The sequence below is a fragment of the Lactuca sativa genome, chromosome 5, assembly GCF_002870075.4.
Source record: "Lactuca sativa cultivar Salinas chromosome 5, Lsat_Salinas_v11, whole genome shotgun sequence".
Classification (NCBI taxonomy): domain Eukaryota; kingdom Viridiplantae; phylum Streptophyta; class Magnoliopsida; order Asterales; family Asteraceae; genus Lactuca; species Lactuca sativa.
In genome coordinates this window covers 369,106,336-369,119,608 of record NC_056627.2, presented here as the reverse complement: position 1 = coordinate 369,119,608, position 13,273 = coordinate 369,106,336, and the positions used below count along the sequence as shown (strand labels likewise).

General features: G+C 37.3%; 2 protein-coding genes across 6 annotated transcripts; one reads left to right on the top strand and one right to left on the bottom strand.

The window, feature by feature from the left end:
* Nucleotides 1–1,571: 1,571 nt before the first annotated feature.
* LOC111892615 (retrovirus-related Pol polyprotein from transposon RE1) lies at nucleotides 1,572–12,837 on the top strand. Of its 5 annotated transcripts, none has more exons than XM_042901972.2 (8): nucleotides 1,572–1,711; nucleotides 2,041–11,265; nucleotides 11,443–11,508; nucleotides 11,629–11,701; nucleotides 11,825–11,921; nucleotides 11,992–12,080; nucleotides 12,229–12,356; nucleotides 12,580–12,837. In XM_042901972.2, exon 2 carries the CDS (start codon nucleotides 2,739–2,741, stop codon nucleotides 5,004–5,006), a length of 2,268 nt encoding a protein of 755 aa, XP_042757906.1. In that variant the 5' UTR covers nucleotides 1,572–1,711; nucleotides 2,041–2,738; the 3' UTR covers nucleotides 5,007–11,265; nucleotides 11,443–11,508; nucleotides 11,629–11,701; nucleotides 11,825–11,921; nucleotides 11,992–12,080; nucleotides 12,229–12,356; nucleotides 12,580–12,837. The 5 variants fall into 5 exon arrangements, with proteins under 5 accessions (XP_042757906.1, XP_042757905.1, XP_042757910.1 ...); XM_042901971.2 differs by having other exon boundaries at nucleotides 2,041–11,346; XM_042901976.2 differs by lacking the exon at nucleotides 11,443–11,508.
* Nucleotides 5,792–6,673, bottom strand: LOC122197969 (uncharacterized mitochondrial protein AtMg00810-like). Its single transcript, XM_042902197.1, has one exon. The coding sequence runs from the start codon at nucleotides 6,671–6,673 to the stop codon at nucleotides 5,792–5,794; it is 882 nt and encodes a 293-aa protein (XP_042758131.1).
* Nucleotides 12,838–13,273: the final 436 nt, after the last annotated feature.

Genomic DNA, 13,273 nt, shown 5'->3' with positions numbered 1-13,273 from the left:
AATATAAGTTTATTGATATCGATTTTTGTATAAGTTAGTGAGCCTATATAATCGTCCCTTAATTTTCAGCTTGGGCCAGTTATACAAATGATTCCTCCGATTCATACCACATGTGAGAAATTTCCTCATGTTTTGGCTTTTGGGTTGTGCATGTATGTGGCCATATCTAGGACCAGGAAATAATAAATTATTTTATACCCTATTGTACGGTTTCATTTGACCCATCACCATCATCACCCAACAAAGATGAGGGGATATATTCATCCAATACATCTATCAGCTGGATCAAGATAGACCTCGAATTCTCTATTCTGTAAATATTTAGATTCATGAAGGTTAGATCTGTAAATATGTAGAGGTTGTTAAAACAGATTTAATTAGACGTAAATTTCATTCTGTTGGTTGTACTCTGTAATTAGCTTTCAGAGCTTCATTATGTAAATCAATGGAGTTTTTCATCTGTTACTTCTTTTTCTTATCATATTACTCATATTGGAATGGTATCAGAGCATACGATCCTTTGATCTTTGTTGTTTTTTTTTTCTTTTTTTTTTCTTATCCTCGTTATAGATCTGAGTTCATCAAAATGGATTCAATTCCGATTCAAAACTCGAATGCACACAGTGCTTCTTCATCTGTTCTTAATCCAAAAGGAAATGACAACACGATGTTTCTTGTTTCAAATCTCCTCACTGGAAATGAAAACTATATGCAGTGGAAATTCTCGATCAAATTAGCTCTCGGAGCTAAGAAGAAAACCGGATTTGTTGATGGAACCTCGAAACAACCAGAATCTGTTGGTACTGACAAGATGAATGGATAAGTAATGATTGTATGGCCAGATCTTGGATTCTGAACGCAATTTCAAAAGAGATAGTCGGAGCCTTCATTTTCTCGACGACTGCAAGAGAATTGTGGCTTGAATTAGAAGAACACTTCGGTGAGAGCAATGGTCCGTTGATTTATCAATTGCAACGACAAATTGCTTCAATCAGTCAAGGTGATTCATCACTTTCAAAATATTATACCAATCTTAAACAGTTATGGGATCAATTGAATTCTCTTGTTCAAATTCCTTCATGTACCTGTAGCTCTGCAAAAGCTATTTCTGATCATAACTCTTCTACACGATTGATGCAATTTCTTATGGGATTGAACGACACGTATGATAGTTTAAGAAACCAAATCTTGGTTCTAGATCCTCTTCCTAGTGTGTATAAAGCATATTCCATGGCACTCAGTGTTGAAAAACAACGAGAAGTGCAAATTAACTTTGCAAATCCTACTGAAGTTTCCGCAATGCTTGCTAGAACACCAAAATATAGCAACAATACCAAGAAGTCCTTCCAAATAAAGAAAAATTTTGAGCAAAAAGGAAAAATTAATTCTGATAAGTACTGTGATCATTGCAAATCTGGTGGTCATACTAAGGATGTATGTTTCAAACTACATGGTTATCCTGATTGGTATAAAGAGTTGAAAGAGAAAAAGAAGTTTGGGTCAAATTCTGCTCATATGGCCAATACATCATTTTATGCACAAAATGAAAATCCTTTACATGAAGTCGGAGAAAATGTTCAAGCAACATCAGCAAATCCCAACAATGACGAGTCGTTGAACAATTTGTTTCAGCAATTTACCCAGTTCTTGAAGAACAACCAACATCTTGATACTCACTTTGCAAATTTGTCCCATTTTGGTGACTTTGCAGGTATGAATATTTCCTTATTCAATTCCATCAAAACTAGTCATTTTGATGTTGACACATGGATTCTTGATACTGGAGCAACTGCTCACATGTGTGCTCAACTTTCTTCTATTGGTCATCCAATTCCTGTTTCCAATTATACCCCTATCTTTTTACCTGATGGTTCTATTAAATCTGTTACTCATACAGGTTTAATAACTCTTAACTCTAGAGTTGTACTAAAAAATGTATTATATGTGCCTCAATTCACATGTAATCTTCTTTCAGTGAAAGCATTAGCAACATCTGCTAACATTGCATTCACTTTTCTGCCTGTTTATTGTGTTTTACAGGACCTTCAAACTGCTAAAATCATTGGCATTGGAAAGGTCATGGGCAATCTCTATGTTCTAAACAAGTTTAGTTTAGAGTCTGCAAACATAGAGTCCATTCTTAATTCTTGTAATCTTTCAAAGAATTTGAAATTCAATTTTTGTAATGTTGCTCATTTCAAGAATAAGGAATGTTATTCCATATGGCATAAGAGATTAGGCCATAGTTCTGAGTCTGTATTAAGTCATTTGACTTTTATTCCTAAGAAATCTATTGATGAGTCACTTCCTTGTATTCCATGTCATCTTGCAAAACAACAAAGAATTCCATTTCATGTTAGTGACTCTTGTGTTGATTCTTTTTTTAAATTGATTCACGTGGATCTTTGGGGACCATATAGATCAAAAACTATCACAGGAGCATCATATTTCCTAACAATAGTTGACGATTTTTCTAGATCAACATGGACTTTCTTACTCATTGACAAAACTCAAGTCTTATTGACTTTGTCTAATTTCTTTGTATATGTCAAAAATCAATTCCTCACAACTGTCAAAATTATCAGAACTGATAATGGAAGTGAGTTCATTAATCACAATTGTCAAAATTTATTCTCTTCATTAGGAATAGTTCATCAAAGAACTGCTCCTTATTCACCTCAACATAATGGAAGAGTTGAGAGAAAACACCAACATTTGTTACAAGTGGCAAGATCTTAATGTTTTCTTCAAAATTACCAATCCATTTTTGGGGACATGCTATTTTGATGGCTACCTATATCATCAACATTACTCCTACACAAGTTTTAAATTGGTCAACTCCATATAAGAAGCTATACAATAAAGATCCTACATATGATAATCTCAAGGTATTTGGGTGTCTCTGCTTTGCAACAAATACCATACCTCACAAAACGAAGTTTGAAAAAAGAGCTACAATGTGCTGTTTTATTGGTTACAATCATGGACAGAAGGCATACAAACTCTATGATTTACAAGACAAAAAGATAATTATGTCCAGAGATGTCATCTTTTATGAGTCATTGTTTCCTTACAAGAGCATAAAAGAAAATTCAAGTGATGAAAAATTAGTCATTTCGAATGAAATTGAAGATTTTGAAGTGTGTGCAAATGATTTCATTCCAGCAAATGATTATAATCCAGATGAGTTTGATATTATCAATGAAGATGAACACTTCAACTTTCCAGAACAACAAGAATGTGAAAAAGACATGTATGCTGAAGAAAATGATATTGATAATGAAAATCACCAAAATGTTCCTGTAGCAGACAATCTTCGTTTTGGTTTAAGAGAAAGAAAGAAACCCTCTTGGCATAATGATTATATTATGCATTGTAACACTATTGATGCTACAACCTCAAATACCAAGCAATTCACATCTCCTCATTTTCCTCCTACATACCCTTATTACCATTCAGATTTATTAACCCAAACACATAAAAGCCTCTTATCCACCATTTCTCAAATTCAAGAACCCACAAGTTATAATGAAGCCTGTAGAAATGAAGAATGGATCAAAGCAATGAATAAAGAGTTAGATGCACTTGAAAACAATCAGACATGGACAGTTATGCCCTTGCCACAAAACAAGAAAGCGATCGGTTCAAAATGGGTTTACAAAGTTAAACTTAATCCAGATGGGTCAGTTGAAAGGTATAAAGCAAGACTAGTTGCAAAGAGGTATAATCAAATTTATGGAATTGATTACCTTGACAGTTTTTCTCCTGTAGCTAAAGTGATTACAATTAGAATTTTATTGGCTTTATCTACATCAAGAGGCTGGTTATTAAATCAATTGGACATCAATAATGCTTTCTTACATGGATTTCTAGATGAAGAGGTGTATTTACAACCTCCTCAAGGGTATGGAAAAGCAAAAAAAGGAGAGGTTTGCAAGCTCAACAAATCTCTCTATGGCCTGAAACAAGCCAGTAGACAATGGCATTTGGAATTCTGCAATAAATTGTTGGAAATTGATTTTAAACAATCTTCACATGATCATTGTTTGTTCACAAAAGGTAAAGGCGAAATATTTATGGCATTAGTCGTTTATGTTGATGATGTTCTAATCACTGGACCAAATAAGGAAGAAATTCACAAGGTCAAAGATCATTTACATGCAGCATTCACAATTAAAGATTTGGGAGATGCAAGCTATTTTTTGGGTATTGAATTACTCAGAACTGAAAAAGGGCTATATGTAAATCAAAGAAAATATGTATTGGACATATTATCTGAGACAAGATTAACAGGGGCAAAACCGGTATCAAGTCCAACAATCAAAAACATAAAATTGAGTACAGAAGGTGGGGAGACTTTGAAAGATCCAGAGAGATATAGGAAGTTAGTTGGAAAAATTTTGTATCTCAATTTCACAAGGCTAGACATAAGTCATGTTGTACAACAATTGAGCCAGTTCTTACATACTCCAACCACGGTACATTGGAAGGCTGCAATACATGTGTTAAAGTATTTGAAAAGTTGTCCCTCAAAGGGGTTGTTTTTTGAAGCAAATTCATCAATAAATAACATAACTGCATTTAGTGACTCAGATTGGGCAAGTTGCAGTGATACAAGAAGATCATTAACAGGTTTTTGTATCTTCATTGGAAGTTCATTGGTGTCCTGGAAAACTAAAAAGCAGAAAACTGTATCAAAATCGTCTTGTGAAGCAGAATATAGAAGCTTAGTTGCAACCGTATGTGAACTCTTATGGATTAGTTACATTTTAAAGGATTTGAAGATTGAGTTGAAAATTTCGGTGGATTTATGGTGTGACAACAAAGCAGCAATACACATTACTAAAAATCCAATATTTCACGAAAGAACCAAGCACTTAGACATTGATTGTCACATTGTTCGTGATCAATTCAAACTTGGATTTGTTCTCCCAAAACATGTTTCAACAAAACAACAAACAGTGGATATTTTCACAAAAGGACTATGTGGGCCACAGTTTCAGTAACTGCTGCTAAAAAGTATTACAGCATGTCTTCCTCACTACCTCTTCAGTTGGAGCCACTACATGGCGTCCTTAGTGGTTTCTTCAGTAAGAAGAGTTAGTGGACGTGGCACTCACTAACTAACTAACTAAGTGATCTTAAGAAACAGTGATTAAATCCTTAGGGATAGTCCTCTTCCTTACTTGTACGGACTTTATCATTTAATAAGCATCCAACTATTTCAAAATTCTGACTTCCTTGGTCGTTAAACTTTCGGTTTACTTTAGATATGCACACATTGGAGTCTTAGTAAAGATAATCTAAAATCCAATTTCTATCTTTAGCTAACAAAGATATATTCTCGATCCCTTGTCCGATTATTCCCGTTACTTTTTAATACTAATTATTGCACCAATTACACATGCAGCCTACAAAGTCCACCATTCCATTAGTTTTAAGAGTAATCTCAGGCATTAGATATATAAGGTATCTTTTACGAGCAACATCATATTCCTTTTAAGTTATCCTTGGCATTAGATAAGGTATTCTTTGTTGGAATAATCTGTAAATAAGAAGGGTGGTTTAGTCATTTTGTTTCCTTAATTTAATTGATCATGTCAAAGCCATGTTGGCTGTAGATTGCACGAGTTTAGTGTTAACGAGAGTTTTTTCCCTGTCAATACAAAATGCATTCCACCAATATATAATACAACATATGTAAAGATCTATGATTGTGGGCAAAATATAGAAGGGCCACACAAATACCAAAAATACAAAGATACATTACAAAGCACAAATAAATATGCAGCTAACATCCCCCCGTAGTCAGAACGGAAGGTCTTGAACGGACGTTCAGACTGGATCTAAAGTCAAGGAACAATGTGGAAGGAAGTCCTTTGGTGAAGATATCAGCATATTGAGACGAAGACGGGACATGAAGAACTCGAATCTGACCCATAGCGACTTTATCTCGCACAAAGTGAATATCTATCTCTATATGTTTTGTGTGTTGATGCTGAACCGGATTGGTGGACAAATAAACGGCACTGACGTTATCACAATACACAAGTGTAGCAGAAGGAGGTGGGTAGTGAAGCTCGCGAAGCAAGTTATGCAACCAACATCTCTCAGCAACAGCATTTGCAACTCCCCGATACTCAGCTTCAGCACTGGATCTCGAAATGGTACCTTGTCTCTTGGACGACCAAGAGAGGAGGTTTTGACCCATAAAAACACAGTAGCCGGAAGTGGAGCGACGTGTGGTGGGGAAACCAGCCCAATCGGCATCAGAAAAAGCAATAAGACCACGAGACGGAGATACATACAGTTGTAAACTGTGATCAAGAGTACCTCGAATATATCTCAAAATGTGCTTGAGAGCGGAGAAGTGAGGCTCTCGAGGATCATGCATGTAAAGACAAACCTGTTGAACTGCATAAGTGATGTCAGGTCTCGTGAATGTGAGGTACTGAAGAGCTCCTGCAAGGCTCCTGTAGAGAGTCGGATCAGGAGGACCTGTGCCATCAAATTTAGCTGATGTGTCAGCGGGAGTGCAAGCTGGTTTGCAATTGAGCATCTTAGCCCGCTCAAGGATCTTGGTGACATACTTCTGCTGTGATAAGAACATACCATGTTTGTCTCTAGTAACAGCAATACCTAGAAAATAGTTCAGGGTGCCTAGGTCAGTCATGGCAAACTCTGATCGAAGAGTGGTGATGACCTTATGTAAGAATGGAAGATGATGCAGTCAAAATGATATCATCAACATAAAGTAATAAATACGCAGTCTGAGCACCCTGTTTGTAGATGAACAAAGAGGAATCAGATTTGTTGTTAGTAAAGCCGAACCCTGTAATGAATTGAGCAAACCGATGATACCACGCTCGCAGTTTGCTTGAGTCCATATATGGACTTCTGAAGTAAGCAAACATGATCTGAAAAAGATCGATCACGAAAGCCCGGGGGCTGATGCATGTAAACGGTCTCCTGTAAGTGACCATGTAGAAATGCATTTTTCACATCCAACTAGTGAACCGGCCAGTGGTGTGAAATAGCCAAACTAAGGACAGTCCGGATGGTAGCCGGTTTCACAACCGGGCTGAAAGTCTCATCACAATCAATGCCAACTTGTTGACTGCGAGCGTTGGCAACCAGTTGTGCCTTATATCAAGCGAAAGATCCATCTGCATTATGTTTCTTCTTAAAAACTCAAATACAGTTAACAACGTTTGCAGTGGGGGGCCAAGGCACAAGTACCCAAGTCCCATTAGAAATAAGTGCATTAAATTCTTCCGTCATAGCATTGTGCCAGTTTGGGTCTTGAAATGCTTGAGAGTAGTATTTGGGAAGAGGAGATTGGGAGGGCTGGGTGTGAAGGTTTAATTTATCAATGGGCTTGACGATTCCATGACGAGCACGGGTTTGCATATGATGAGTGCGAGTGGAGGTAGGAACAAAGGGTTGAGAGTGTGGTGGGGGGTTATTTTGGGTGAGAGGGGGTTGAGTGGAAGGAGAAGGAGAAGACGCCGAAGCAGACAAGGAGGGAGTGGAGTCGATGTCACTTTCAAGGTGTTGGGTGGTGGTATCGACGGTGGTTGTGCTTGGGTCGGGATGATGAAGGGAAGGTTGAGAGGGAATGGTTGGATCGTTAAAACAGTTCCGTTGATCTTCAATATTAAGGAAATCATAATTGGGAAACTGATGAGGGGTCATTGAGCCGAAAGGAAAGACTGATTCATCAAAAACAACATGCCGGGAAATGATGATTTCTTTGGTATGAAGATCGAGACATCGATATCCTTTATGATTGGAAGGATAACCAAGGAAGATGCATGGAGTGGATCGGGGTTGGAGTTTGCTAGTGTTGTTGAGATGGGGGTAACAAAGACATCCAAAAACACGAAGGTGAGTATAGGAGGGGTGTTTCTGGAAGAGTTTGTGAAATGGAGTGTCATGTTTGAGAGTGGTAGAGGGTAGAATATTTAAGAGATGGGCTGCCATATGAAGAGTTTCCACCCAATAAGTAGGTGGAAGATGGGCTTGGAATAACAGGGTTCGAATGATGTTGTTGAGGATTCGAAGCATACGTTCGGATTTACCATTTTGTTGGGACGTATAGGGGCAAGAGAAGCGCATGTGAATGCCATTAGTGGCACAAAGGTGGTGAAAGTGTTGGTTATCAAATTCTTTGCCATTATCGCATTGAAAATTTTGAATATCGGTTTTGAATTGGTTATTAACGTATGCTCGAAAATGGAGAAATTTAGAGAAAACATCATATTTGTTTCGTAACGGATACACCCACACAAAATGAGCATACTGATCAAGAAAAATAACATAATATTTTATTCCACTATGACTTATTAGAGGGGAAGTCCAAACATCGGAATGAATGACATGAAAAGGAAAGTTAGCATCAGTTTGAGATAAATGAAACAACAAACGGACATGCTTGCCAAGTTGACAAGCATGACATAAGATACTAGGATCTTTGTTATTACAAGAGATAAACTTTTTTGATAGTAAATGGTTGAAGACTTGAGTGCCGGGATGACCAAGTCGTTGATGCCACGTGGAAGAACTAACACTGAGAAACACTTGAGGAAGTTGTTTTGAGAAGGGATAGAGGTCGCCCGTGCTGTCACATCGAATGAGGGTTTGTTTGGTGAGATAATCCTTCACAGAAAAACCAAACTCGTCAAATTCAATAGAACATTTACTGTCACGAGTCAATTTTCGAACATAAATGAGATTTTTAATAATTTGAGGTGTAATAAGGACATTTTTAAGACTTAGAGGACGAAAAGGATGTTGATAAAGAGAAGAGTTTCCGACCTGGGTAACCGGAATGCGAGATCCGTCACCAACTATGACTGAAAAATTATTACAATTATTTTTAATGGAATTGAGTATACCTAAGTCAGCATGAAGATGAGCAGTCTCCCCGGTATCCATGTACCAATCTGTCGTTCCGGGGTCCTGAAGGTTCATAGTAGTGAAAGCTTGAGGGAATGTTGTGGGTTGATCCGCAAAGTTCTGGGCCTGCTGCCAATTAAATGGCTGAAGTGGTTGAGGTCCAGCAAAAAATGCTTGTAGGGTTGTGTGCTGATTGGCCCAAATTGGTTGCTGTCTTGATTGGGTTTGCAAGGGAGTGGGCCAGCGAGCACCCTGATTAGGTGAAGGAAGGAGCCCAGATTGCTGGTCGGCTGGGATGAAAACCCAGCGTCCGCTGGGATGAGGAGCTGCCGACGGAAACGAGAATGCGCCTCCATTATTGCGATGGCCATGTCTGCCTCTGCCACTATTCCATCCTCGACCACCACCCCTATTTCGACCGCCACCATGATTATTGCCTCGGATGTTGCTGGAATTAGAAGATTGAGTTTGATGATTGGCATTTAAAACGTGGTGAGATGATGAAGAATCCGTATGAGAGGCTTGGGGTATCCGATTTTGTTGATTTTAAAGTGTTTGTTCTTCAATGGAGAGCATAGATCGCATCTCCAGGAGTGTAGGGAACGGATTTCTGTGACGAATTGTATTGGCGATGTGATCGAATTTTGATGACAATCCGTTAAGAGCGTATGTGACGAGAGTGCGTTCGGGAACTTTGGAACCGATGTTGGTTAAGAGATCAGAGATGGCTTTGATGTGTGTGTGTAGTATTCCATAACAGTGGAGTCACCTATAACAATGTTTCTGAGTTGATTCTCGAGTTCTATTGCATTTGCTTCTTTGTTGTCACGAAAAAGGTCTTCAATGGCTTTCCACAATTGAGCGGCCGTCGCATCAGGTGTCAATATGGTTTGGATGAGAGGTTGAGAGAGAGTGACAAATAGCCATTGTTTCACGATTGAATCAGCAGTACACCAATCTTGATCGGCTGGGTTATGATTGGTGCCATCGAGGTGACCGAAAACTTTATATGCAGTACAATGATTCTTGAAGAACTCACGCCATGCATCGTAGTTTAGTCTGTCAAGATCAAGGATCAAAGGAACATATGACTTGATGTTGGTGATTCCATACATCTTATCAAGGTGAGAAGCCATAGAATTGACTTAAGAGGAGAAGAACAGTAAACAGAGCAGGAAAAAAAAACGGCTAGGGTTGATTTAATGCTCTTATACCATGTTAACGAGAGTTTTTTCCCTGTTAACGAGAGTTTTTTCCCTGTCAATACAAAATGCATTCCACCAATATATAATACAACATATGGAAAGATCTATGATTGTGGGCAAAATATAGAAGGGCCACACAGATACCAAAAATACAAAGATACATTACAAAGCACAAATAAATATACAGCTAACATTTAGGATACTTTGTTACTTTCCCCTGTTTTCTGTTTTCTGGGCTAGTTTCTCTTTTATAAGCTAGGTTTAGGAGTCGCTCTGTAATTTCCATTTCAAGCAGAGAATAAGATGTGAAAGCTGTGCCATCTTCTTGCCTTTTTTTTTCTTTTCTGTTCTCCTTACAACAGATCATGCAGCAAAGTGTTGCTTTACTTTGTTCTTATAATCTTCTTTCTATAGTGGGTTTGTTCACATAGGTTGGTTCCAACACCCTTAACCCTCTATATATAGTTCCCATTTCCTCAATGTAAGGTCTTCATTCACATAACAAACATTCACTACAAGGATCTAACCCTTTGCAGACGAAACCTATCCAGACAACATTTGTCGTCGGGAAAAGTCGATCTATAGAGACGACATGTCGTCTGGACAGAGTTTTCAAACATTGACCATATGTCGTTGACCAGAAAAGCTATACAGACGAAAAATCGTCTGCATAGGCTCGGTGGGAAGGGGAAAAATATTGGCGGTATATCGAATTTCTATACCGACGACATGTCGTCGGGAGGAGGAATTAAAAACATATTTTCGATTTATTTTAATTCTTTGTCGCAGAAAAGCATTACGATGTTGTTTTGGTCAGCTTATGCAGACGACATGTCATCTTTATAGGGTGCTTAAAAATTAATTTTGATTTATTTTTTATCCGTCTTGCAAAAACGAAATACGATGTCGTTTTGGTCAAGCTATCCAGATGACAGACGAAAACGATAGGACCAATCCGCATGAAAATGCATTTTTGTTTTGTTTTATTTTATTTTTTAATGAAACTAGGAGGAACAACGCCGTTTTCGTTTACCTATAGAGACGGCATGTCGTTTCTGTAGGGTTTAGCTGCAACAAAAACCCTTTCGGTCTTCATTTTCCGGTCGGCTGCCTAGGCATTTTCCTCTCAATTGCTTCGGCGATCCCAGTCGGCTTCCCAAAGGTTTTCTCCCCCTTTCTCTTTTGGATTTCGACTCTTTGGATGTCCGATTTTTTCTTCTATACCACCAGATAAGAGGAACCTGTAATCTCTATTCCTTTCCCATGTTCTACTCATCTGTATTCTACTGCGGGGCGAAATTGTTCCTCCCTTTATTTTCCCCTATTTTTCCTTGATTAGGGTTGTTCACCTGTTACATACAGTGCCTCACAAGGATTGTCGGTAGGTTTCACGAGCAATCCTCAGGTAATCCCATTGGGGTTGTCGCAAATTTTATAGTGTGAAGAGTTGTCCATGGGAAAATATTGTTGTTGTCAACTTCAATCTAATTAGCAACCGCAAATTATTAACCTGTTCTAACTGCAGGCACGAAGAGGAAAGCTTTATGTTTGGTACTACGTGGGAGTTAAATGGTTCTTTGCTTTGCTTATAGGCATAGGTAAAATAATCTTCCTCTTCATACATGTGTTCTTTGGTTCAATTATGTTCGATTTTTTTATGGCTCTATAGCTTTGATTTTGTGACCATGGCCTTCTCATGTGATTGCTTTGACTGGATTTAGGATGGTTTTCTGTCCACATTCAGACAGGAGTCAGGTTAAGAAGATACCAAAAGAATGTTTTGATTCTCACATCAAGCCCCAAAGTATCTTCTTACAGGTAAAGAAGCTTTCAATTCAATAGTTTTGTTATATATCTCTCATTTAAAAATTGATTTTTCTTCTTTCAGCTTGCAAAATCCCGAGTTCACATGGAAAAAGAACAAGAATTTTTTTAAGGAAATGGCTGTTTTTTTACCCATTTTTGGGTGTTTTCAAGGTACGACATGAAAATTGGGAACTGCAGTGCATAATAATAAAGTTGTTCAACTTGATTTTGTATGCTCTTTCATCTTATTGAAGTGAACTATATGGACATGATAATAATTTTGGTGTTGATGTAAGAGTTTTTCAATGTGTTTTTTTAGGTGCCAGAAGCTTTGGAATCATATGAATGCTTCGTTATACAAACTGGATCCCATGTAATATCTGCCAAGGTACCCAGATCACTTTTGAACAGAAAGAACGGGCAGCTAAAATTACTGATTTTTTTAAGGTATCATGCCCTCTTCACTCAAAAGCAAAAGTACATTGCCATTTAGTGCATTTTCCATATTTAGATGGTAAATGAAGTAAACAACAATGTACTTTGTATTTTCACATTTTTTTTCTTATTTTTTTTGTAATTTCTTTTCATTTTTTTTCCAAAAACCTAACCGTATAACTACAGAGTGATCAATATTGACCTATTTAACTAATATTTTCATGCTTTTTAACAGTAATCACAATAATCAGCTAAGAAGGACTTGCAGAAGGAAGCCATGTTCCTAAGTATCAGCCTTTTGGACAATTAGCAATAATAAATGCAAAGGGGTTAAAAAAAAGTAGCACTTTGGAGGATTTAGTCGGCATCCCTTTGGTCACTTTTATTTGTGTATGAATTTTGTAGTTCATAACAATAGTACAATAGTCAAATGTTGAAATTCAACTGAAGAATTTCTTTTACAAATCCAACCCCGCAACGCGGGATTCTTCCCTAGTTTTAAATTAATTATAAAGTAAAGTTGAATTAATTTAAAAAAAATCAATAAAAATAAAATATTAAATTAATTGTAAAATCAAATTAAATTAATGGTATGTTATGAATGATATGTTATGTTTATTAAGTGTTTTTGGATTTTAATGGTATATTATGTTATGTTTATATTATTCTGCAAATATCCCTTTTGGATTTGTTTTAACTGGTATATATAACGAAACCTGTGGAAAATATTAAAAAAATGGCTATAGAGACGACATGTCGTCTGCATAGCTTTATAACTGTAAATACAATTTTTCCATTCCAAACGACATGTCGTCCGTATTGATCAAGTTTTCCAAGAAATGTCATCTCTATAAGGTCACACTTTTACCGACTACAAGTCGTCGGTATAGGGTCCGAATAAAAATTTTCTTTATTTCCTCGAAAATCAA